At 36.9% G+C, this 26,734-nt stretch overlaps 2 protein-coding genes across 3 annotated transcripts in view; one reads left to right on the top strand and one right to left on the bottom strand.

The window, feature by feature from the left end:
• Positions 1 to 18,424: 18,424 nt before the first annotated feature.
• On the top strand, positions 18,425 to 24,883 carry LOC122001763 (la protein 1-like). Its single transcript, XM_042556668.1, has 10 exons — positions 18,425 to 18,582; positions 18,650 to 18,728; positions 18,841 to 18,993; positions 19,401 to 19,543; positions 21,326 to 21,474; positions 22,190 to 22,267; positions 22,438 to 22,819; positions 23,473 to 23,617; positions 24,262 to 24,340; positions 24,466 to 24,883. Exons 1-10 carry the CDS (start codon positions 18,529 to 18,531, stop codon positions 24,569 to 24,571), a joined length of 1,368 nt encoding a protein of 455 aa, XP_042412602.1. The 5' UTR covers positions 18,425 to 18,528; the 3' UTR covers positions 24,572 to 24,883.
• Positions 24,884 to 26,040: 1,157 nt separating this feature from the next.
• Positions 26,041 to 26,734, bottom strand: part of LOC122001762 — a 29,009-nt gene continuing 28,315 nt past the window's right edge. For both annotated transcript variants that reach the window (XM_042556667.1, XM_042556666.1), the window contains exon 20: positions 26,041 to 26,497. Coding sequence is in view for 1 of the 2 variants with exons in the window: in XM_042556666.1 (XP_042412600.1) it covers positions 26,423 to 26,497 (75 nt within the window). In the remaining variant the exon portion in view is untranslated. The remainder of the gene's footprint in view (positions 26,498 to 26,734) is intronic.

Below are 26,734 nucleotides of genomic sequence, written 5' to 3'. Positions count from 1 at the left end.
TAGTTTTTCAGCATCCTTAGGGTTAACATGGTATGTCGACCGGTTAGGTAAGCTTGACCCCAGAACAAAGTCAATCTAGTATTGAATGTCTCTCTTAGAGGAAAGTCCTAGAGGAAGGTCTTCAACCATCAAATTAGCAAAGTCGGATAGGAGTTGTTGCACCTCAGCTGGTAGATCCAAGTCTAGGTTTTATCGCGTTTGTAAGGAAGAAAAGTATAGATCCAAGTCAAAAGGATGAGTTCTTTTCAACCTAGGGTGTCTGATACAGAAGCATCTAGTGACACAATCATCTCGTACCATCCAACATAACTATGTTCCCCTTGGAGTTGTTACAAGAAGAAAATAAAGCTACTAACTTTCCTTTTGAATCTAGAAGAAGGATGATCGAGACTACTTACAAGGAAGATGATGAGTTCATGGTCTTCTGACGTGGTTGCACCGTATTCAGAGTCTGGATGAGATGGAATCCCTTCAGATTTAGTAATTAATAACTCTACACTACTTTCTATGTCCAGATTTTTTAACAAGATGAAGCAGGAAGACATGATCTATACTTTTCTTCCTTACAAAAGTGATAAAATAGACCTAGACTTGGATCTACTAGCTGAGGTGCAACAACTCCTATCCGACTTTGCTAATTTGATGGCTGAAGACCTTCCTCTAGGACTTTCCTCTAGGAGAGACATTCAATACTAGATTGACCTTATTCCGGGGTCAAGCTTACCTAACCGACCGGCATACCGTGTTAGCCCTAAGGATGCTGAAAAACTACAATGACAAGTTGTGGAGATATTGAGATAAGGTTATACTCGTGAGAGTATGAGCCCTTGTGCAGTCCCTTCCCTACTCGTGCCAAAGAAAGACAGTTCGTGGTGCATGTGTATTGATAGTAGAGTCATTACCACAATCACGGTGAAGTATATATTTCCGATTCCTCGCTTAGATAACATGTTGAATCTGTTGGAATCCCAAGGTTGTTTTGGTGTGATCAACAAGTTAAGTTAGGTCCTGTGTTGTTTTAACCTTGTGTCTAAGTGTGCAGGAGCTTAGGAGCACAGGTACTCGAGCGGAAGACGCAGCTAGCGAGAAGGACGGCATGCGGTGCATTCGAGAGACGAGGTGCTACGGAAAAGTACCCCGGTGGACGAGAAGGAAGCGTGCGGTGGTTCTGAGGGACGAAAGCCGGAGCGGAAGATTGCTCGGGGAGCAAGAGACGCAGCTAGCAAGAAGGTCGGCACGGGGTGCGACCGAGGGACGAAGACTACGGATAAATACGCTGGTGGACGAAAAGAAAACACGCAGCGATTCCGAGGGATGAGAAGCCGAAGCGGAAGGCTGCTCGAGAAGACCGGAAGTTGGGTTCGGGTGAGCCTTTTTTCGGATGGCAGAGATCACTCAAGCGAGCAGATCCGGAGTAGAAGACCCGGACCGAGCCGAACCGAATCAGAGCAGTGGTCCCGGATGAAAAAGTCAACACGGGTTGACTTTGATGGTCCGGGGCGCCCGGAATAGTCCGGGGCGCCCGCACCAGCCCGGGGCGCCCGGACCAACCCAGGGCGCCCGGAACCCCTTCGGGCGCCCGGACCTGGAATTTGACCAGATCGAGTCAAAACTCGATCTGAATGTTGGGGATAAAGTTTTATCCCCCAGGGCACCCGGAACCCCTTCGGGGTGCCCCAACCAAGACTATAAATATAGCCTTGGTCCAGAAACTTTTTAACGAACTCATTACTTGTAATTTCTACGCTTGTGTGCTGTAGAGTTGTAGTTAAGCTTCTATTTCTGCGCTTAAACGTTGTAAGAGGCTTCTCCGCCTGAAGGAGATTGATAGTGGGCTTTATCTTCCTTGGATTAACAACCACATCGGTTGTAACCAAGTAAATACTTGTGCCTCGTCTTTTAATGTTCTATTTACTTTCTGCTTATTATTTATGCAAGTGTTAGCTTAAAGAGTTCGAGGAAGGGTTGTTTGTTCTTTTTTATTTTACGGGACTATCCAACAACCCCCTCCTAGCCGGTCACAACAGTCCTACAAGTGGTATCAGAGTCGAGACGCCTCAAAAGGACTAACCACCGTCTGAAGCAACAAAACGATGGCCGGAGCTAGCGAATATCCACCAGCATTCGAGGGGGAGTTTTCTTTATGGAAGAAACAAATGGAGGTATATCTTAATTCTGATTTTGGTATTTCTTTAATATTGAAATGTGGCTATGAAGAACCAAAGACAACGAATGGAGAAGAACTCGATCTATGCCTCTGGAACAAGAAGCAACATGACGAATCGATGGCAAACCGACGGGCAGAATTTCATCTTTTAACCATAATACCAAATGAAGATCTAGACAGAATCGACGAATACAAAAGCGCAAAAGAACTTTGGGAAAAGTTCTTAAAGCTCTACGAAGAACCTTTGGAAGCCGACGACTCAATAGATACCGAACCACCGACAGAACCAACAGCCGAAGTACATCTCGAGAACACAAAAAACCCTTCTTCACTAAGCATCGATGAAGGGGGAGAATCTTCGGAAGAAAATAATTCAACAGGGGGAGAACCAACAGTCGACGAGGTAAGTAAGGTATGACCTCTACCCTCTGAACAATTGGTTCAATTAATCGAAAAATTACTTGAAGATTTTTGCGAATTAAAAATTGAATCATCGAAAAAAATTCGGCTTAGAAATATTTTAATTATTGATGACGAATACTTAGAAATTTTTTTAAAAGTTATTTTTGACTTAGAAAATTTTCTTAACTTAGAAATACTTTCCAGAAAATCTTTGAAATAGATCTTTATAAATTTTCTAAGTGCCAACCCTTAGATTTTTCTTGCAACCCCAATTTTTTATGTGATCAAAGGGGGAGAAGAAAAAATATAAGTCTAGGGGGAGGTAGAAAATTAAAAAATTTGAAATTTAATGTTTCTATCTTGAAATTTAATGTTTTTATCTTGTTGCACGTTAGTGCAAAATAAACTGTTAATTTTCATATCTATTATTAACCCTAGCTTAACTTGGGTTGATCACATCAAAAAGGAGGAGATTGTTGGAACCCCAAGGTTGTTTTGGTGTGATCAACAAGTTAAGTTAGGTCCTGTGTTGTTTTAACCTTGTGTCTAAGTGTGCAGGAGCTTAGGAGCACAAGTACTCGAGCGGAAGACGCAACTAGCGAGAAGGACGACACGCGGTGCGTCCGAGGGACGAGGTGCTGCGGAAAAGTACCCCGGTGGACGAGAAGGAAGCGTGCGGTGGTTCCGAGGGACGAAAGCCGAAGCGGAAGATTGCTCGGGGAGCAAGAGATGCAACTAGCGAGAAGGTCGGCACGGGGTGCGACTGAGGGACGAAGATTGCATATGAGTACGTTGGTGGACGAGAAGGAAACACGCAGCGATTCCGAGGGACAAGAAGCCGGAGCGGAAGGCTGCTCGAGAAGACCGGAAGTTGGGTTCGGGTGAGCCCTTTTCCGGATGGCAGAGATCACCCAAGCGAGCGGATCCGGAGTAGAAGACCTGGACCGAGCCGAACCGAACTAGAGCAGTGGTACCGGATGAAAAAGTCAACATGAGTTGACTTTGCTGGTCCGGGGCGCCCAAAACAGTCCGGGGCGCCCGGACCTGGAATTTGACCAGATCAAGTCAAAACTCGATCTGAACGTTGGGGATAAAGTTTTATTCCCCCAGGGCACCCGGAACCCCTTCGGGGCGCTCCGACCAAGGCTATAAATATAGCCTTGGTCCAGAAACTTTTTAACGAACTCATTACTTGTAATTCCTACGCTTGTGTGTTGTGGAGTTGTAGTTAAGCTTCTGTTTCTGCACTTCAATGTTGTAAGAGACTTCTCCGCCTGAAGGAGATTGATAGTGGGCTTTATCTTCCTTGGATTAACAACCACATCGGTTGTAACCAAGTAAATACTTGCGCCTCATCTTTTAATGTTCTATTTACTTTCTGCTTATTATTTATGCAAGTGTTAGCTTAAAGAGTTCGAGGAAGAGTTGTTTTTTTTTTTATTTTACAGGACTATCCAACAACCCCCTCCTAACCGGCCGCAACGGTCCTACAGGATCAACTTTCCAGTTCAAAGATCTTCTCCAAGATTGATCTTAGGAGTGGATACCACCAGATTCGAATCAAGCCCGGAGATAAACAGAAGACCGCCTTCAAGACACAACATGGGTTGTGCGAGTGGATGATCATGCCTTTCGGACTATCTAATGCACCCAACATGTTCATGAGATTCATACATCAAGTCTTACGACCTTTCATGGGAAGATTCGTAGTTGTATACTTGGACGGTATCCTCATTTATAGCCCGACACGAGCTTTGCACTTTAATTACCTTCGCACTATTTTTGAGAAGCTAAAGGCGGAACACTTGTTCATCAACAACATAAAGTGTTCTTTCTTCACAACCTCAGTTTTGTTTCTTGGATTTATAATGTCTACCTATGGTGTTCGTGTAGATTCATCAAAGATAGATGCAGTTTTAGAGTGGTCATAGCCAAAAACCATTCACGACATCTGAAATTTTCATGGACTGACCTCTTTCTATCGTCGATTCATCCAGAATTTCAGCACCTTAATTACTCTTATCACTAAGTATCTTAAGGGGCATGGGTTCAAGTGGACTGAAGCGGCTACAACTAGTTTTCAACTGGTGAAGGAAAAGATGACCGAAGTATCCGTTCTAGCACTTCCAGAGTTCACATTCATACTGAAGCATTAATCCAGGAGTCTTAATTATGTTGCAAATGCTCTAAGCTATCATTCTTCCCTGCTTACTACCATAAGCATTAAGGATATTAGCTTTGGATCTTTCTTAGATATACAACACATTATCAGTGAATTGTATAATGAAGGGCACTTTGATTGAGATAAGACATTAGCTCTCATCTCTTCCAACTTCTATTGGACCAAGCTAACCAGTGGCATACTCATTTTGTGGATCGTTGCTTGGTTTGTTAGCAGTCTAAGGGAACCCTCACCAATGCAGACTCTATTCTAGTTGTGGTGGACTGATTCTCCAAGATAGCTCACTTTGTGGCATGCAAAAAACCATGGATACTGTTCGTGTTCGGATTGCCACCTTCTTCTTCAAAGAGATTGTGTGTTTACACGATATTCCTCAAACTATTACTTTAGATCGTGATACTAAATTTGTCAGTCAATTTTGGAAAACTTTATGAGAAAAGCTAGGGACAAAGCTCAACTTCAGCAGCACCTATCACCCTTAGACAGATGATCAAACCGAGGTAGTGAATCGGAGCTTAGGAAATCTTTTAAGATGTCTCACAGGAACCAAATCGAAGCAATGGGATCTAGTTTTAACTCAAGCAGAATTTTCATACAATAGATCAAAGAACAGGGCCACTGGTTTAAGTCCTTTCGAAGTTGTTTATGGATGAAACTCATCCGGGGTATTGGATTTAGTCTCTATTTCGCGTCCCACACAAACTAACCCCAAGGTTGAGGAGATGGTTGAGCATCTTCAAGTTATTCATGAGCAGGTTAAGCAAACTATTCAAGAAAGCAACACCGAATACAACATCAGGGTAGATCAGCATCGACGCCAGGTTCTTTTTAACATTGGTGATATGGTTTGGGTTGTATTAACTCGTGACCATTTCCTTGTTGGTGAATACAACAAGCTCAAAGATCAAAAGATTAGACCTCGTGAGATACTAGAAAAGATTAATGACAATGCCTATAGATTGCGAATTCCTAGCCATTTAAAAATTTCTGATGTTTTTAATGAAAAACACCTAAGTCACTGTGCTCTGGAGTCGGATACACCTACCCTAAACTCGAGGACAAGTTCTCTTCAACTCCAGGCGACTGATGCAAGAGAGAATCCAAAATTGAAGTTTTTTTAAGTAGTTATCTGTTAATTAAGTTTAGTTTATTTTTATATTTAATTTTGTCCTAAATCTTAGGAATCGAGTCTTGATAGTTAATTTATCCTAAATCTTAGGGAATAAGTCTAGTTGGTTATTTTTCTGTTTAGATTTTTTTTAGGGTTTTGAGAGCTATATAAACCTATGCTTAGATGATGTTTGGGAACAAGTTATTTTGATGTTGAATAAATTGGTTTCGCTTAAGTCATGTTACGACTACATCTTTTTTGTTCTTTATTTCCCACTCTTATTTTCTCAAGAAGTTTTTTTTTTTAAACTTATCTTGAGCTACTTCTTATTTCGTTATTTCTCTCTTGTTTCTTCTCAATCCCTCTATAACTTCACGCCCCAGAATAATCTATATTCATGCTTACAAGCTCAACTCCGATTAACCGGAGCATCACCTTCGCGAACAAGATCAGCTTGGAGGTCGATCACCTTCATGGAAGGAGCCTCTAAGAGGCTTGGAGGCACCCTCGCGCCTTCGTCTGGAAAGATGATATGATTCATGGAAGGCACCTCCAATAGCTTGGGAGGCACCTTGCATGAGCAGTACGAAGGCGCCTTCGAGCTCATTGAAGACGCCTTCAACCGAGCATATCCATTAGTAGCGAGCGTTGAGTTGAGGATAGAAGTTTAGGTGGCGTTTGGTTTAGATGTTTGGAAATGAGAGAATGAATTCATTCCCAAATCTTATGTTTGGTTGATGCGAATGGAATCAAGATTTTGGAATGAAATCCAAAAATTTGGGTATGGATGAAACTTGAAACCCACCCCCTCCTCCCTTGGGTTTTGATGGAATTAGAATAAGAATTAAGTTTTGGACGAAAATACCCTTAGTATATTTGTTCAAATTTTCTTTCATTTCACTCTCTCTCCTTGTTCTCTCTAATCATACTTTCTCTCTCCTCATTCTATCATCATATTTTTTTCTCTCAACATACTTTCTCTCTCCTCCTTCTCTCTCATCATATATTCTCTATCATTTTCTCTCTATATTCTCTCTCATCACACAGTCTCTCTCATTATTTTCTCTCTTCATTCTCTCCTCAATTTTTTATCATATTTTCTCTCTCATCATACTTTCTCTCTCCTCAATCTCTCCTACCATACTCTCTTCCATATTTTATCTCATCACACTTTCGCTCTCTTCATTCTCTTCCATCACACTCTCTCTCCTCATTCTCTCTCATCACATATTCTCTATCATTTTCTCTCTGTATTCTCTCTCATCACACACACATTCTCTCTCATTATTTTCTCTCTCTTCATTCTCGCCTTATTTTTTCATCATACTTTCTCTCTCCTCAATCTCTCTTGTCATACTCTCTCTTATCACACTTTATCTCTCTTCATTCTCTTCCATCACACTCTCTCTCATCATACTTTCTCTCTCTTCATTTTTCTCATCACATTTTCTCTCTCATCACATTTTCTCATCATACTTTCTCTCCTCAATCTCTCATTTTCTCTCATCACACTTTCTCTCTCTTCATTTTTTCCATCACTCTTTCTCTCTCAACACACTTTCTCTTTTATCATATTTTTTCTCTTCTCAATCTCTCCTATCACGCTCGTTGCTCTCTCTCCTCATTTTCTCTCATCACATTTTCCCTCTCTTCATTTTTTCCCATCCCACTTTCTCTCTCATCACACTTTCTCTCTCATTATTCGCTCTCATCATATGTTTCTCTCACATTCAACTTTCTCTTCCATCTAATTTTTTCTCTTATTTTTCTCTAAGGATAAAAAAGGAAATTTAAGTTTATTCCGATTGAAAATATTCAACTAACCAAATATTATTTTTAAGAATGATACCCAAGCTCATACTCATTCTCATTCCACAATACTATGATATCCATTCTCATTCTGATTCCTAGGAGAGAATCAAACGCCTCATTATTCTCTTGGAGGCACCCTGGATCCTCTTGGAGGCACCTCCAAGCAATAGATAGATTTTTTTCTAGGGCTATAAAAAGACTCTCAGAGCTAAAAATTGAATAACAATTGAAATACAAGTCTTGTAATCATTTCCTAGTCTTTCTTGTGAGCTGTCAATGTCTGTAAGAAGCTACTCCACCTTCAATAAAGGAGTTTTTCTAGTGGAGCACTTTCAAACCCTTGGATTAACAACTACTTAGGTTATAACCAAGTAATTCCTCGCCTCTTCTTTATTTTAGTTGTTCAGTTTATTTTTAAATTAATTGTGCTTACGAATAAAAGTTCAAAGCACGAGAAAGAGGTTGTTTTATTTCTGCAAGCAATTCACCCCCCCTTCTTATCGGCCACACCGGGACCAACAATTAGTATCAGAGCGAGGGAGCTTCTGAAGAACTAACCTCGACTGAAGCAAACAAGATGATGGTTGAATCAAGTATCTATCCGCTAAAGTTTGAGGGGGAGTTCGCCCTATGGAAAAAAGTGAATGGAGATATTTTTCAAAATCAACTTTGAGGTTCTATTAATAATCAAATACTATTTTGTAGCTCCAAAAGATCAAAAAGGTAAAGAAAAAAAAGAGTACCTTTGTGTTGGGACCTTGACGTCCGCTAGAGGGGGGGTGAATAGCATCTCACCCAAAACTTTACTTCCTATAATGTTAGTGCACAGCGGAATACAAAAACAAACTAACAAATACGAAAGTTAACCTAAAACAAGAAGAAAGAAGACAACAAACCAAACACAAACCCTAACACAAAGCGTGTACGTGGTTCGGAGATAACTTGCTCCTACTCCACGGCGTGTCCGTAAGGTGGACGATCCCTCAATCCGTCGGTGGATTAGTCCCCGGCAAACTCCGGCTAGCTCAACCTCCTTGTGGGTGGAGAAACCTCACCACAACTCCAACCAAGACCTCTTGGCACACAAAGATCTCTTGAGCACTTTGGTGACTACTAATTAGGCTTTAACCAAGTCTAATTTCGTCACCTTGGCCGGCCATCCCAAGCTCCTTCTTATAGAGCTTGGAGCAAATCAGAAAGCTGATTTGCCCGTTACCAGTCGACTGGTCAATGCACCAGTCGACTGGTGCCAACGGCTATCTCAACGACTCTCTGCTACAGTGAATCAGTCGACTGCTACAATCATCAGTCGACTGCTACAGTACTGCTACAGTACTGCTACAGTAACGCTACAGTAAACCCTAATTTTGGGATTTTGCCTCGAGTACATTCACTCAGCACTCGTTCTCTCCCGACCAACCTAGACCTAGCCTTCTAGCCTCCTCCATCAGCCTCGCGTCCCTCGGATGTCTCCCCATCCTTCACGTCTTGCCTTCTGGAGCTTCCTTCGGCCTTGTCCATATTGTCGGGTCTTCCTTTGCCAAGAGGCTCCTCACCTCCGGGGTTTCATCCATTGTCAAGTCACACTTGGACTTACGTTGCCAAGACTACATGCTTGGACTTACACCGCCAAGACTCATTCTTGGACTTTCCTCCTTTGCCAAGATCACACTTGGACTTTTCTTGTTGTACTTGTATCCTGCACACTCACAATGCATATCAAATACAACAATAAACCTAACTTAAACCTTTGCCCAAACATCAAAACCTAGGGCACCTAGATTGCTCCAACACTTTGGACCAAGAAGGAGAAAATGACTTTGTGACAAATGGATGAGCCGAATTCCACCTGCTAAGCATGCTACCACCTCAAGAAGTTAGTAGGATCAGTGCCTATGGATCAACAAAAGAACTTTAGGAGAAGTTCCTGGAGTTACACGAAGGAACGTCCAAAGTAAAACTCGCTAGACAGGACCTACTCCAGAACCAATTGATGAACCTCTGTTGAAAGAAGGAAAGTTAGTAGTGCAACTGCACGTCAAACTGAAGAAAATGATCACTGGACTCACGAATCTCAGAAAAAAGTTAACAAACTAAAATTCTTTAAGGTACGCTTTGAATGCTTTCCCTATAATACAAGAATGAACGTCCATAGTTGACTCTTACTATATTTCTAAGATCTAGAGGTAAGTTCATTAGAATGTTTATTTTCAACTTTAGAACTTCATAAATTTAGATGTGCAGAATTAAAGAAGAAGCCAAGTCAAACAATTGCCCTGAAGGCAAGAAAGGACGATCTAGATTCTGAAGCATCAATCAACGAGGATGAGGCAACTTTAATGGTAAGAAATTTTAGTTTATTTCTTAAAGCTAATAAATTTAATGTCGCAGGCGAAGAAGCACCTTTGGAGCAAAAGGAAAGTTCGATGCTACAACTGCCAAGAAGAAGGGCACATCAAGGACGATTGCCCTAAATTAAAGAACGAGACAAATAAGGGCAAAAGATCAACAAGATCGAAGTACAAGAACCTGAAGGCGATATGGGACGAATCGTCATCATCAGAATTGGAGTTAGAAGAGTATACCAAATTAGCCCTGATGGTAGACCACCATATGAACAACTAAAGTTCCTAAAAATGAGCATCGATGAAGGAGAAGGATCTTCAGAAAAAAGTAACAATGACGACGAAGTATTAGACCACGAGGTAAGTGAGGTATTAGCCTTACTTCCTGAAGAATCTTTTAAATTTATTAAAAAGCCTTCCAAAAACATGCTAAAATTAGAAAAATGAAAATGTTAACCAAAAATTAAACTTAGCAAATTCATGTCCTTTAGTAATGTATGATAATTTAAAAATGGAAAATGAAAAACAAAAAACACAAATAGAGAAACTAAAAAATGACTATGAATGTTCAAATGTCTTTCAAAAATTAAGGTTTAGAAATTATGGTAGAATTAACTGGTACATTAGAAATCATAAAGGAAAAATAAGTAAAATCTCTAAGAATTATGACCACCAAAATTTCTAGTGAATCCAGTAGGCAAGTAATCCTTTCTATATTGAATTCCTAATTTTTTGTTAGGGTAGAAATTGTTTGACTTAAAAATTATTTTTAATCTTCTATTTGAATTTTTTGTTCGAAATTTCTAGACGAATAAGACAATAGTGTTTTTCTTGAGGAATTTTTTGATAAATAATAAAAATTGTATAAATTATTTTTTTAAAAGTTAATTTTAATATTTAAAATTCAAGAAAATAGAAACTTGGAAATTTTAATTTTTTCTGCTATTAAATAATCTGTTTTACATATCCTAGAAAATTAGTAAAATTTTTAGAGTTAAAAATATATTTTTGAAAATTAGGTTATTCTACTGAAATAAATTATTTCCATTAGATTAAATAATATCTTTCTTTGAAGATTTTTCTACTGATCTAACTTATTCAGTTTAAGTTCAACAAAAAATTTTAGGATTTTTTGAAACTAAAAAGTATTTTTTTTAATTATTTTTGTCAAAATAGAAGATAAATTAGTAAAAATATATTATTTTTAAAAATTGTTTCTAAAAAATATTGGCATACTGGTAATTCTTGTTATACACTATTAGAAAATTTTTCAAATTTTTCTAACTATTTATTTTATTTTTTCCCTATTTTTTATATGATCAAAGGGGGAGAAATAAGTATAAGTTAAATGAGATGGGATAATTGAAATTTTATTCCTATACTTATTTGCAAAATAATTATTTATTAAATTACATTTTGTTTTAATACTAACTTTAGCTCAGGTTGATGCATATCAAAAAGTTAGAGATTATAAGTACCTCGTGGTATTTTTGATGTGGTCAACCAAATTAAGTTAGGTCATGTTTATGTTTGATGTCTTGTGTCTAAGTGTACAGGAGCTTATAAGCATAAGAAGTCGAGCAAAAGATGCAGTAGAAGAGAAGGCTGGCACAGGAAGGGAGTCCACGGACTCGGTGCATTCGAGGGACGAGGTACTGTGGAAGAGTATACCAATGGACGAGAAGAACGCGCACGACGTTTGAGAGATGAGAAGCAAGGGAGGAAGTCAACTCGAGGAGAAGGTCGAAGTTGAGTTTGAGTAAGCTCAACTTTAGTTAACTGGAGCATCACCTACATGAACAAGATCAGCTTTTAGGCTGATATGCTTCATGGAAGGCGCCTCTAAGAGGCTTGGAGGCGCCCTCACACCTTCGTCTGGAAAGCTGATCTGATTTATGGAAGTCGCCTCCAATGACTTGGGAGGCACCTAGCATGAATAGTGCGAAGGCGTCTTTGAGCTCATTGAATGCACCTTCAACTGAACATATCCATTAACAGTGACCGTTGAGTTGAGAATAAAAGTTTATCTTCTTAAAGGTGCCTTGGATCTTGTTAGAGGCGCCTCCAAGCAACGGATAGGTTTTTCTAGGGGCTATAAAAAGACCCCTAGAGCTAGGAAATAAATAACAACTAAATTGCAAGTCTTGTAATCACTTCCTAGTCTTTCTTGTGAGCTGTCAACGTTTGTAAGAGGTCACTCCGCCTTCAACAAAGGAGTTTTTCTAGTAGAGCACTTTCAAAGCCTTGGATTGACAACCACCTAGGTTTTAACCAAGTAATTCCTCGTCTCTTCTTTATTTTAGTTGTTCGGTTTATTTTTAAATTAATTGTGCTTACTAATCAAAGTCTAAAGCACTAGAAAGAGGTTGTTTTATTTCTACAGGCAATTCGCCACCCTCTTGTCGGTCGCATCGGGACTAACACTTAGGAGTACAATAAGTTGAGTGAAAGATGTAGCTAGCGAGAAGGATGACACGAGAAGTGAGTCGATGGACTCAATGCATCCAGGGGATGAGGTGCTGCAGAAGAGTACACCGGCGGATGAGAAAGAAGCCTGTGACACATCCGACGGACGAGAAGACATAGAGGAAGCTTGCTCGAGAAAAAGGCTGGAGTTGGATTCGAGTGAGCTCAATTCTGGACAACCGGAGAATCATCCAAGCGAGCACGGAGAAAAGACTGGTTAATATGGCAATTGACTATTCGGATGAATAGTGCTCGAGGTGCCTCCAATGGCTTTGGAGGTGCCTCAAGCTTTGGTAGTGAAGCTGCTGCATTCGGGACTCGAGGTGCCTCCATTGTGCTTGAGGACACCTCGGATAAACAGTGTCGAGACACCTCCAACCACATTAAGTGACCGTTATTATGCAGATAAAAGTTTATCCATTGGCGCCTCAGATGTCCTTTTAGGTGCCTCCAGTGCCACATCAGCAAATGGTAACTTTCTCCAAAATATTATAAATATCACCCTAGAGCTAGGAGTTCAAAGAACACACTAAGAATCATTTTTTGTACTTAATTGCTGAGCTTCTAACTGTTGTAAGGGGCTTCTCCGCCTCTGATTGTTATCGAAGAAGAAGCATTCTTTTAGTGTATCTTGGATTAATAACCACCTATTGATGCATTTAGCACCAATGATCGAACCTAAGTTTTGATGAATGACAAGTGAATTAAAGTTAGATATGTTGTTGATATAACCTTGTTACTAAGTGTGCAAGATTGACTAACTTGATGGGTCAAGAGAACCAAACACCAGGAAGGAAGTCCAGTAAGGATGTGCAATTCCTGATTGTCGAAGTCCAAATGTGAAATTATGGCAGTAGGTCGAGATGTTCGATTCTCGATGAGTTAAAGTCCAGATGTACAATTTCGGTAGGAGGTCGGGATGTTCGATTCCTGATTGACGAAATCCAGATGTGTAATTCCAGCAGGGAGACCTGGTGGGTCACATTGGACGTCAAGGAAATAACTTGACATTTAGTAAGTGAAGGTAAGTCACTGGAGGAGAGTGACTTAGTGAGGACCCATCTCATTTGAGGGGGCAGTAGGTGTCGACCCAATTTAGGTTCATTTTAGACCCTAAACTGAGACCTTGACTAGTTTCTAGTCTTGGAAGGAATGATCTAATTACTAAACTACTTAATTTTATTGTGCTAACTTTGTCTTGCTATGTATATTTTATTTGTATTGGACTAACACATTTTATAGAGCAAAAGAGCACAAAATGTCTCGGATAAATAGTACCTAAGGCGCCTTGAGTACTGCTCATGGAAGGCGCCTTTGGAAGCTTGAAAGACACCTTTGATCAGATAAAATCAGACTTCATAAACAATAAGCGGACTATTCAAGATAAGAGTTTATGCATTGAAGGCGCCTTTAGTGCTCAATAAAAGAGCATTTTGACCAAGGCATTAGGCACACCTTATTTACAAGCTTCAATGCACTCATTTGAAGTTTCAAGTGCTCTGACTTTTCGCTACTGCTCTGCTACAATGCTGCTACACCTGACTACTGCTAAGGAGTCGTACAACACCAAGCCTGATCCGATCATCTTCGAAGGTGTTGGGTAACGAATGTTTCATATTATACTTAATTTCTGCATAAAGGAATATAATGTATAGCGTGTTACACTTGTCCTGACTTTGCTTTGTACTTGACTCCCTCTTCTGGCGGTTCCAGAAGAGGTATTTAGTGGATTACCCATTGATAGGTTTGTGGGACCTGAGTCTTGGATCAGGAGTTGCCAAAGGCTCTGAATCAAGCAAAATCAACCGAGTTCATATACTTGTGTTTTTCTTCTATTTCTGTGTTTCCATTGAGTACTTTTTCAAAAAAAAAGATAAGTTTTTAAAACCACATGATTCACCCCCTTCTCATGTACGTCTTGATCCAACACCACCTATGTTGTAACCAAGTAAATCCTGTCCCCTTATTATTTTATGTATTTCTTTATGTTATTATTTCTTATCTAATCTATGTGTCCCTGCTAAGTTCACAAGCAAGAGATTTGGCTAACATTCTTTTCAGATTATTCATCCCCCTCTAGTCGGCATAACGCGGACCTACAATTGGTATTAGAGCAAAGACACTTTAGAAGAACTAACCGCCAATTGAAGCAATAAGGAGATGACCGGATCTAACATCTATCTGCCAATATTCGAGGGGAAGTTCACATTTTGGAAGCGTCGTATAGTGGTATTCTTTAAAATAGATTTTAATATCTTATTAATAATGAAATATGATTGTTGAAGCACCAAAGGACAAGATCGAAGAAGAACTCAAAGAACACCTCTAACCAAAAAGCAGCGCGACAACTTTATGGCAAATGGCCAGACTGAGTTTCACCTTCTCAGCATGTTGCCTACTCAAGAACTAGAAAGAATCGACAACTGCAATTGTGCCAAAGAACTTTGGGAAAAGTTCTTGGAACTCTACGAAGAACCAAGACAAGTAGAATTCGATTCTTTGATGGACATCGTTTCGTCTTTAGAAGAGTCCTAGATCGAGGAGTTTGCCAGAACAGCACTAATAGCCTAATATCCACCTGTAGATGATGAAAGTGCTTCTGAAATGAGCATTGATGATGGGGGAGATACGTCGGAAGAAAGTAGCGATAAAGAGAAAGTGCCAGACTACGAGAGCAACATAGTAAGTGAGGTACATTCCTTACCTCCCGAAAAATTGTACGAGTTCATAAAAATGCTTTCTAGAAGTTTGTATAAATTAAAAACAACGTATGCAGTATTAAAAAAAGAATTTGATAAATCGTAGGATGAAAATATAAAGTTAAAAAATAAAATAAAACTATTAGAAAATTATGCATGTTCAAACTTATATGCTCCACAAACGAATTTTAGAAATTATAAAGAATTTAGTTGATATTTATGAAATCGGTAAAATTACAAAAGTAATTAGAAAATATATTCATATAAATTACTTGATAAATTAGTAGGTAGGTACTTATTTTATATTTCTAAATCATTCTTATTATGATTAAAATTAATTTTTATGCATGTTTTAAATTGTATTTGCTATGATTTTTAATATTGTTTAAAATCAATTATTTCGCATTCTTCTTTTCATGTTTTGTGTTAATTTTTTTCTATGAAAAATGAAATTATTACCTGCTAACAAAAAAAAATTGAAAATTTTTAACCTTTATATTATTTTTTAATGAAAATTAGATTTTTAAAATTAAAATTATTTCAAAATTTTATTTTTGAAAATTGAGTTAAGTTTTCTATTAAAATAAAACTTTTCGAGATTATTTGGTCATTTTCTGAACTTTTATAAAATTTTAATAAAAAAATAATTTAAAATTTAAAATTTTTTCGGAGATAAATTTTGACAAATATGATTTTCCAACTAAGGAACATTATATTTTGAACATTAAAAAAAATCAGAAAGATTTTTTAAATTAAAAAATTATTTTTAATTATTTAAATTTAAAAATGATTATTATTGCTCAGAAATATTAATTTTGGTCAAAATAAAAATTATTTATCATGAATTTTTTTTCTTGATCTTATTTTTTTCTCTTCATCATGACAAAATTTTTAATATTTTTTTGAAACTTAAAAATAATTTTTTATATTATTCTTGCCAAAATAGAGAATTAATTGATAAAAATTATTTATTTGAAAATAAATTTCAATAAAAAGGTATATCATTGACAATTATGTTTTGTATCCCTAGAAAAAATTTTAAGATTTTTTTAACTATTTTTCATATTTTCCCTAACTTTTTTTTTTATGTGATCAAAAGAGGAGTAATTAGGGATTAAGTTATGGGTAGATAATAATTACAAAATTTTGATATATTTTGCTTGTACTTATTGTAAAATTATTTCTTATACTTATTGTAAAATCTAAAACATAAATTTTTTTATTGCTTATTTATCCTAATTTAACTTGGATTGATGCATATCAAAAAAAGGAAAGATTGTAAGTACCTTAGATGAGTTTTGATGTGGTCAACAAAATTAAGTTAGGCTCTGCGGTTTTGATGTCTTGTGTATAAGTGTGCAGGACTTAGGAGCATAAGAAGTTGAATGAAAGATGCAGCTAGCGAGAAAGATGACATGGGAAGCGAATCGACGAGCTCGGTGCATCCGAGGAATGAGGTGTTCCGGAAGAATACACCGACGGAAGAGAAAGAAGCGCGCGACGTATTCGAGGGATGAAAAGCTGGGGAGAAAACCTGCTCAAGGAGAAGATTGGAATTGAGTTCGGGTGAGTTCAATTCGGACAACCGGAGTATCACCCAAGCGAGCACAAAGAAAAGAATGGTCAATATGGCAATTGACCATTCAGATGAACAGTGCTCGAGGCGCCTCCAAGCCATTGGAGACACCTCAAGCTTCGACAATGAAGCTGCTGCATTCGAGACCCGAGGTGCCTCCATTATGCTTGAGGGCGCCTCAAATGAACAGTGTCGAGGCGCCTCCAAGCACATTGAAGGCGTCTCCAACACGACAGAACCGTTAAGTGACCGTTGCTGCGTGGATAAAAGTTTATCCATTGAGGGTGCCTCGTATGTCCTTGGAGGTGCCTCCAGTGTCGCGTCCGCAAATGATAACTTTTTCCAAAAAAACTATAAATAACACCATAGAGCTAGGAGTTCAAAGAACACACTGAGAATCATTTTCTATGCTTAATTGTTAAGTTTTTAACTATTGTAAGGGGTTCTCCGCCTCCGACTGTTGTCGAAGAAGGAGCATTCTTTTAGTTAACTTTCAATTGTCTTGAATTAACAATCATCTAGGTTGTAACTAAGTAAATCTTGCCTCCTTATTATTTTATACATTTCTTTATATTATTATTTCTTATCTAATCTGTGTGTCCTTACTAAGCTCAAAAAAAAAATGATATTTAGCTAACATTCTTTTCAGACTATTCACCTCTCTCTAGTCGGCTTAACGTGGACCTATAATATTTAGGCATACTATGACCTCGATCAATGAAAAAATAATTTATTAATTATGATACATTTAATTATCTTATGCTATATTTCATAAATAATTTGTATGAAAGAGTAAGACTCATAAAGAAGTTGTTGGAAGATTTTTTTTTTTTTTAATAGTGAAAAGATGATTAAGATTTTTCACTTTTGTCATAATATTGATATGACCTAGTAGGGAGTACAAGAAACTTCGCCAAAAGTTATTATTATTGGAGATGCTATAAGGGTTGTAAAAGAGCTAAATCGAATTAGATCTGGTGTTATTTAAGTTTATTTGAATCAACCCAAGTTGAGTATAAAATGAATCAAACTATTTAAAATAGTGCAAGCATAAAAGCTTGATTTATTTAAATATTTTCAAACTTTTAATTCAATTTATTTGTTCATTTAAATTTTTTTATAAACCTTATTCATAAGATGTTTTCTTATGAATATAATTTATAAATTTTATTCATATACATTTCAAAATTTTTTTTGATATGATATAAAAAAATTTGATAATTTCAATTAGTCTCATTAACTATTTCTAGGATGATCTATTCGATCCGATGGAAGGGTAAATCGAAAAGTACATACAGAGGTTAGTTGAGGTTCGAACCATGAATATTTAGATGACAATCTGAATATTTTACTCCGGTACCATGACTTCGGGGACCATGATGATACAAGTTCGTGCACTTGTTTAAATAAATTATTTAAATTTATTTATTCAATTGACTTGTGCATAAATAAATTTTGGTGGAGTCGACAACAAACTAAAATGGCCTTTTAATTTTTAATTAAAAACACTGACGATTTTAAGAGAAGAATAATTTGACAAACTTTGGAGGGGCAAAGTGAAATTTTCCGTCAACGTGGCGAATACAGTGACACGATCTACAAGCCGTATAAATCGGAGGCACTTCCGCACGTGGGACCACTTGCCATTATAGCCCACCGTCCTTCGACGCTCCAAAAAAAACCCTAGAAAAACCCCGATACGCCTCTCTTTTTCTCTCCTGTTCTGCGCCCTCCCTTCCGGCCTCCCCCCCTCTCGATCCCTACGACAATGGCGGCGGCAACCCCTTTGGACGAGGCCAAGGCGAAGAACGTGCTACGGCAGGTTGGTGGCTTGGCTTATTCCTTTCGTCTCTCGACTCCTCTGATTGTTCTGCTTTCCATTTTCGTAGGTGGAGTTCTATTTCAGCGACAGCAACTTGCCCCGCGACAAGTTTCTTAAGCAATCGGTGCAGGAGAATGAGGATGGACGTATCCTTTGCTAAAGATGTTTCTTTGTTTCTTCCTTTGATATATGTCTTTTCCCCCCTTCAATCGTCAGTATGTTGCTACTCGGTTTGTCTATCTTAACTGTTGGAAATAGTGGTGAGCTTGTCATTAATATGCTCATTCACTCGTATGAAAAACCATCTGGGCTTGGATGCGGCGCTGAAGCCCGAAAATATCCCAGAGGAGATAGTGCTAGCGGTGGCGGATGTTCTAAGGAGCTCAACATCCCTTCGAATCTCAGAAGACGGTAAATTTCTGTTGATATTTATCGCTGTTTGGTTGGTTGAGCAGTTGAGGAATCTCTGTTACTGTGTCAGCTGCAGTTGCTTTTCTTGCTGCCCTTGAAAAAATATTTATTGAGAACACCAATTTAAGAGTCTTTTATCTCCCATACGACTATACTATTTTGTATCCTGCGTTACATATTATTATTCTTTTTTTTGGGCCTCTTCAATAACATTTTTTGTCTTCCAAACAAGATTCGTCTTCCAGACAAGATATATATTTTCTTTAAAAAAAGTCTTTTTGTTCTAGTTTTGCACCGTTTGTGATCATTGATTGGTTTTATGGATTGTGGATTCTTCCTCCTGTTTGATCTTGAGTTCCTTAGTGAGATATATTTTTTTTTCACTGGCCAATTTTCTTTTTCCCTAGGAAAGAGAGTTGGAAGGAGTACTAACCTTGTGGCACCTGAAGAAATTCTAGAGCTTGTGGATTCAAAGACTGTTGCTGCATCGCCATTGCCTTATGATGTTAAGATAGAAGACATCCATTCCTTCTTTGCTCAGTGTGGAAAGGTATAATCAATATTTGATTGCTCTGCTGCACTATTATTTTGTACGTTGTGACAATCTTTTGCTAACTGATTGGTTTCACAACCCTTAGAGAGTTTATAATCAATACCCTCTTTTGCTCATATTGAAAAACTTACATTAGGAATTGTACGATTGCCTTCCTTGCTTATTTTGATTGAAAAGTGCTCAATCCACCTGTATGCATGACCTTGAAAAGACAAAGGACCCATTGTGTTGTGATATCTATAGCATGGAACTGATTCCTGGATATTTCATGTGTATGGTATTAGATTTTTGTCCAGACCTAATAATTATTTCCTTGACTCTATTGATAACCATCGTTGAACTGAAGAACGGCATTAACCTTTGATTAGCAAAACTGACTATGATTGTAGATCATGATTAGCAAGAACAAATAAATTAACAACCTATTTTGCTAGCTCAAAATTTCTATTTCTTTATTTTCAAGCCCTGCCATGCCTGAAGCAGCACCTCAAAAAACTAAAGTTGTGATGTCGAGTTACTTTTATCCTAAAATATTCAAATGTTAGATTCTGAATTTAATCATGCTGATCTACATGGAGTTTGGCCTGAAGAATTTGGTGTTCTAAGAGCATCCACAATAAGATTGAATATTTCTCCCAAATATTTGTGGTCCCCACATCCACATCATCAATCAAATATCTCATTCCTTAAATATCCCAAATCCCACAATCAAATATCTCACCAACCAAATATTTATGGGGTCCACCTATTAAATACTCCACTATCAAATATTCCAAATTCCACTGTTAAATATATTTTTTAAATTTTTTTGTTAAAAAACAAAGAGAGAGAGAGAGTCTATGCCTGGTGATTTCAAATCTCCTCTATAATATCCCCTTCCAATAGGGGATATTTGGAGAAATATCCCCTCCAAATATCCTCTATTGTGGATGCTCTAAGCTATTACGAGGGACTTAATGACCTTTTTTCTTAAGGAAAAAAAATAACAATAATAAAGAGTTTGTTGCTTCTGATTTATTTTCAAGATGGTTGCACATACCTTTAAAAAAACAGGTGACTGAGTGGAAGAGAGAACAACTGAAAAGCAATGGAAGAGCATAAAAGTAGAAACAAGAAAGGTAGAGCAGTAGTAAATCATTACCAATTCCAGTTGAAAGAAGAACATCTTAGTTTTTTCATGAGATACTTTAGTAAATATTTTGACTTCTCCAGTACATTTCAAGTTATGAAACTGAACTCCTATAAAATGAATACTTTTGACTTTAATTTAATAGTTTATTTATATTTTCTGTAGAAAATATGAACACTAAGTTAAAAATCCAGAATTTAGTCTGCATTGTCGACCACAGTGGTTCCACTTGTCTGCTTTTGTGACAATTTAAGCTGAAACGTTATAACTTTGCTTTTGTCTACTTGACTACAGCCTTTTGACTGTTCTGTTTTAAGAATATCATATTTGAGGTTTTGTTATTTGAATGGTGAAGATTTTTAAATGTACAAAATTTGATAGTCGTAGCAGAGAATTTAAGATCTTATTTGCTGAAATTTGTAAACTCTAACAGTTAATTATACATCTATGATTTAGATCACTTCATACAATCTATCATCAACAGTATTGGATCAGAAAGGTGGCTGTAATTTTTATTGATGTCAAGGTTTCATCTTATGTGTAGGATAGTACATTAGAATTCATTCATTACTTGCTGGTTAGTTATTTTCAAAAGTTATATCTTTTTCTTTTCATTAATTACTTTTCAATGTTTTGATGAATCCACACAGGTAAATAGTGTTAGGCTTCCTCGTCATGTTTTTGACAAAAGACACATCTGTGGCACTGCTTTGATTGAATTTTCAGAAGAAGTGGACGCAACTAAAATTTTACAGGAGAAACTTGTTTTTGCTGGAGCGGAGTTAGAATTACAACCTAAGTAAGTTTTCTTGTCTGCTCCTTGTACATTTAGGCGGCCAAAAAATGTTTCAGGTTACCATGTTGACCATAATCGGTACATGGTAGGCTCATTTCTCAACTATCCAAACCAACTAGTTAGCCATATCAGTCCCATGCATAGATTAACAGAGGATTCTCCTGTCATGATATAAAAATTTCATATAATTTGTGCTTTGGGTATAGGTGATGAATGTTTGTTATCCTAAGATTATCAGCATTTCCAATGTAGCTTTTCTGTCAAAAGTGACAAACTGGTCTTCTGCAAGATTTTGAATTTTGCTTGACATGGCATGTCAGCATGATATACCAATAGGAGATCCAGCACATTACTTTTTCTCTGAATTCTTTTAGGGTACTTCTAGTGTTCCTTTGAAACCTAGGGGTTTGCTTGTGCTCAGTCAATTTTCTCCAGGTCCCTGTGTGGTTCAAGCACTATTTGATGACAAATACCATTCAACCATCTAATGCGAAAAGAAAACATATGATGGAATGGTATAATAGCTATCATATTTGGATCCAATAGTCTGAATTTGATAAGCTTAAAACCATTTAGGTCTAATCAGTCTAGTAGATAGCATAAAAGACATGGTTCATACTTCATTATTTTTCCTATTTAACATCGTAGTGTTTGCTTGTTTCCCTAACTCCATCTATGAAACTATGGTTTTCAATTACTATTTTAAATTTAAATGCAGAAAGGATTTTGATCTTCAAAGAGAGAAGAAGAGAGGAGAAGCTGAAAAGTTTTATAACAGAAGTTCATCAGATGAAAGGTTATATATATTAACTTATGCATTCTTCTGTGACTTGTCATTTCTTGCACTTCTTTAGTCCTTTTGATGAAAGATTCTCCAATGGCTTTCTATATTTTTTGAGTCTTTATTTTTCATCCAAATATTTAACTTTTTTTGCTGACTAATATTCTGTATCTGGTTCATGATAGCTATCCAAAAGGGTTAATTATTGCATTTAAGTTGAAGAAAAAGCAAGACGATAAACCTCTTGAACAGAATACTGAAAACAAAGTTAATGAGAATAAAGGAGGCTCCACCAGTGAAGAGGTTGAAGACACAGGGAATGAGGAGAATAAAGAGAAGGGAGAAGAGGCTGGCAAGTTGTCCGATGTTAACATAAAAAATGATGAAGATATGACTGAATGTCTCTCAGAGAAAATTGAAGAAGAGGCTACCGATGAGGTTAAACATGACACTGAAGATAAGGAAGATAAATCTCTGCCAGTGGATAAAAGCAAGAACACGAATGATGGTAGTATAGTGACAAGGGAGGACATTAAACAACTTCTCGAGAAATTTGGTACTGTTAAGGTATTTCACATAACAAGCCATGATTTCCTCATATTTCCCTCACTAAAATGCAATTTCAGTGTACCATTTTCATCAAGTGTCAAATCTAACCACCATTTGACTTTGTCCAAATGCATGTAATTAGACAAACTGACTGTTAGTGTTATATCAATAGCCCTAGCAGTCCTTTAAAATCTGTCTAACCAACTTGATACTCCTAAAACCGGAGGCAACTACATAAATAAGCATAACCACACTTGATAATTGCATGTGTAAAACCAAGCATAATCGATTTCATGCATATCCAACTAATGACCACAACATGAAGCTAAAACATGATATGATCTGACTGTGACCCATGCTTTGGGAAGAGCGATGGGATCCTACATTTGAATGCAATATTTATCAGCTGAATTGAGTGGACAATCAAATAGAAAAATACAATTAAATAACCAATTAATCAACATCGTGATTATATCATGACGAATCACAAGAACATTGGAAAGAGAAAATCCCATCTAAGTTGTTGAATGTACTTTTGGCAAATTCTCAAAAGAGGCATGATTTTGTATCGCAATGTTTTAAGAACTGCAAAAGTTCATCCTGCGTCAGAATTGATCTCACCTTTTCTTTTGAAAATCTCATTGACAAATGATTGTTTTTTTTGGTTGCAGTTTGTTGATTTCAGAATGGGTGAGGAATTGGGATATGTTCGTTTCGAGGACCCTGAATCTGCTACGAAAGCTCGTGCTGCAGCAGTCCTTGTTGAAGGTGGCTTCATCGTGAAGGATTATGTTGCTACTCTGGAAGCATTGACTGGTATAATTTGTGCTAACTTAATAGAATCTTTTTAATTGACCTTAATTTTACTTGTTAAAAGAATAGCAAGAGAGATATCATTATTACTATTATCTTGTATCTAGCTGCAAAGTAATATCCATATGCTTTTGCCAAATAACCTTCTGTCAGTCAGTCTGCTCCTAATTTTGCATCAGAAGATGGACCAATATTATTTAGAGTGATTACTTTTTAAAAATACAATTTGTTAACAATTGGGTTTAAGTTCAAGTGTTCAACAGATGTTCGATGCCATATTTCTTAATTGTTCAATGTTCAATTCGTATTATATGCTTGGTTTTTACATTGTCTGTAAACTTGTATCTAAAATGGCACTCAATGATCACTTAAAACTCTAGATTCCTCTTCAAGCTTCTTATGAGTCCTACTTTTATCTTAGAAACACTATCCTCATAAATCTCTCGTTGAATGGTAAATGGGATATCTTGTGAATTCTTACATTTCCTGTTCTTTTTTTTTCTGTATTTTTGTCAGTGTTTCCTAATGTTACACAGCAATTATAGTAACACATGCATTCCCATTTCTTTTGTATTTTCTTCAGTATCTTGTGTTCCCTTATAGATCCTTGTAGATCATGGTATGCTAATATTTAGTCGCTTTCTCAGGTGATGCAGAGAAGGAATACTGGAATCTGCTCCGCGGTAATCAGGAGAAGCGTAAAGAAAACAAATCAAACAGAGGAAGGTATTTCACCTATTTTTAATTTTCTATATTCAGTTCATTATATTAAATTCAATGCTCTTTTCATTACCACCATCTTTCCATTATCATCATGCTCGCCTTTTTCTGATACATTGGCTCCTTCCTAGGGGTGGTAGATTTAATAGGGGAGGAAGAGGGCACGGCGGCAAGCGCCCTCACCACACAAATCCTGGTGAAAAGCATCCTAATAAAGCTCAGAAAATTGAGGCTTGAGGCTTCTGCATGATGTGCTAGTGCCAAAGTGTTCTCCGAGTTTTGCAGCATTCTGAGGCAAGTTAGCTAAACTAGCCTGCACGCTCAGGAATTTTCCCCATATGGAGTAAGTTATAAGAGCAAACATAACTACCTTAGTCTTGATAGTATGTGATGATATACCAACTTCTAATGTTATGCTAGTATCTATTTAGTTGACTGGATCGTGGTGTCTAATGTTTCTAGTATTCCAGCTTCCTGAATTATCATGTGATATACAAACTTGTGACAAGTCTATTTTTTGAATGCGATCGAGTATTATTTAAGTTTTAATTTTGAAGCAACAATTGGAATTCACTATTTTTTTTTCTTTTTTTGTAAGTTTTAGCAAAATTTGGAAGTGACACGCAAAAGTATACTCCAAGTATTGTTAAGGGTTACTAATAGCAATTCGTGAGTCTTGGGTTTTTTTTAGTAAACTAGAGATGACGTGTGTGTATATATATAAGAAAATTAAAACTAAAATCCAGTAGATATATTTTGTGAATTTATTTTATATTCTCTATTTATTTGATATTTTTAATTTTTTTTCTATTTTATTTTTAAGTATTTTAATGGGGCTTAGTATCCTAGTTGTGCCTAGGTTGAGTCCATGCTGAACTCAACACAACTTGAGATCGTGTTATGCCTGCCCTAATCGGTCGATGTTATTAGTTGATGTTGACTTAAACTTGATTGCACAGCAAAGCTATATAAAAAAAAAAAAAAAATAGAAGCCGATAGATCCGACTTTACCACTACCAACATCCATATTAATTTTTCTATAATATTTTTAAAATTTAAATTAAATTATTCATATTATTAAATTTAAATAATTATTCTTCACTACTATTCTAAAATTTTCATTATATTTATTTTTTTAAAATTATTTTCTACTTTTTTCTATTTTTTATTATTTTTCTCTTCGGATGTAAAATTTATTTATTATCCAATTCATTCTTTTTACTCTTTTTCTTTTCAAATTAAATAATATTTTAATATTTAAAGAATAATTTTTAATTTTTTAATTTAAGAAATATTATTTATAAAATTTAAATTTAAGAAATAAATATGTGATGTAAAAAAAATTATGTAAAATATAAAATTGAAGATAAATACTTTTTTAGGGAAGTTAAATGGAATGCTCTAAGAGAGTGAGGCCAAGAAACTCTTTAGGCAAAGAAAACGAATAAGGACCCGGAGTTCCATGCCAGACAAGTCAACTTGAGTCGGCAACGGATAGTATTACTAAACATCCATTATCTTCAGTTCACCAAAGGCATACGCAAAATCAATTTTGGGTTTTTATAAACATGTTTGTAGATATCTTGGTTATCAAAAGTATTGAGTACCAAGAAGCACATGACATTCTCAAATCTAGGATCTTTTTTCGATTTGTTATTTATGCTCATTGCTGATTGTAAAACTAATGCAAAGAACAATCATGAGAATTTCAAATGCTCGTCGATTGAGATAAAAGAGTAAAGAAAACACAATGGTTCTATTAATAATACACACATTTCTGATAGGGAAAAGAGCTAAGAAGTCTAACAAACAGACCAGTCATCCTCGATTGTTCTAGATTAGAGTCGATCTTGAGCGCTCTTTCCATCTTCATGTCGTTAACCAAATCAAAAGACCCCCAGTGATTCTGGAGCACCACTTGCTGCAATCAGTGCCTCTGATTCCAAGTAGTTTGCTATAACCAGGCGTATTGATTGCCTTCGCTCCTGTGGCAATCGTATGAAGTTCATTCATAGGCATTTAAGTTGTTCCCATCTTTGATACTCGACTGTCAGCATGAGCCTGCAAGAGCCATTGTAGTAGAACATTCTAATTATCGTCCTGCAGTGGATGAGTCAGTCGCCACTTCAAGCGGGCACCTCCATCTTTCTTGTGATACAAAACCTGTCAACCCATAACTGTTACTGTGGGACAAATACGATTGTATTACATAGTACAGATAAGAATCAACCTAAACCTAAAGCTACAACAGGTAATGTTGAAGCAAATCCGCTATCCATAACCTAATACCAGTAAGAAAAACCTCCACTGTACAAATGATCCCCGGATTACTGCTACATGAAAATTTTCTAGTGGTAGCATGAAGCTCAAGAGATAAAACTCTTTCCATCCCTCATTGTC

Source organism: Zingiber officinale, chromosome 7A, assembly GCF_018446385.1.
Source record: "Zingiber officinale cultivar Zhangliang chromosome 7A, Zo_v1.1, whole genome shotgun sequence".
Classification (NCBI taxonomy): Eukaryota; Viridiplantae; Streptophyta; class Magnoliopsida; order Zingiberales; family Zingiberaceae; genus Zingiber; species Zingiber officinale.
The sequence above is the reverse complement of the archived record's forward strand: the minus strand, read 5'-3'. Positions and strand labels throughout refer to the sequence as shown.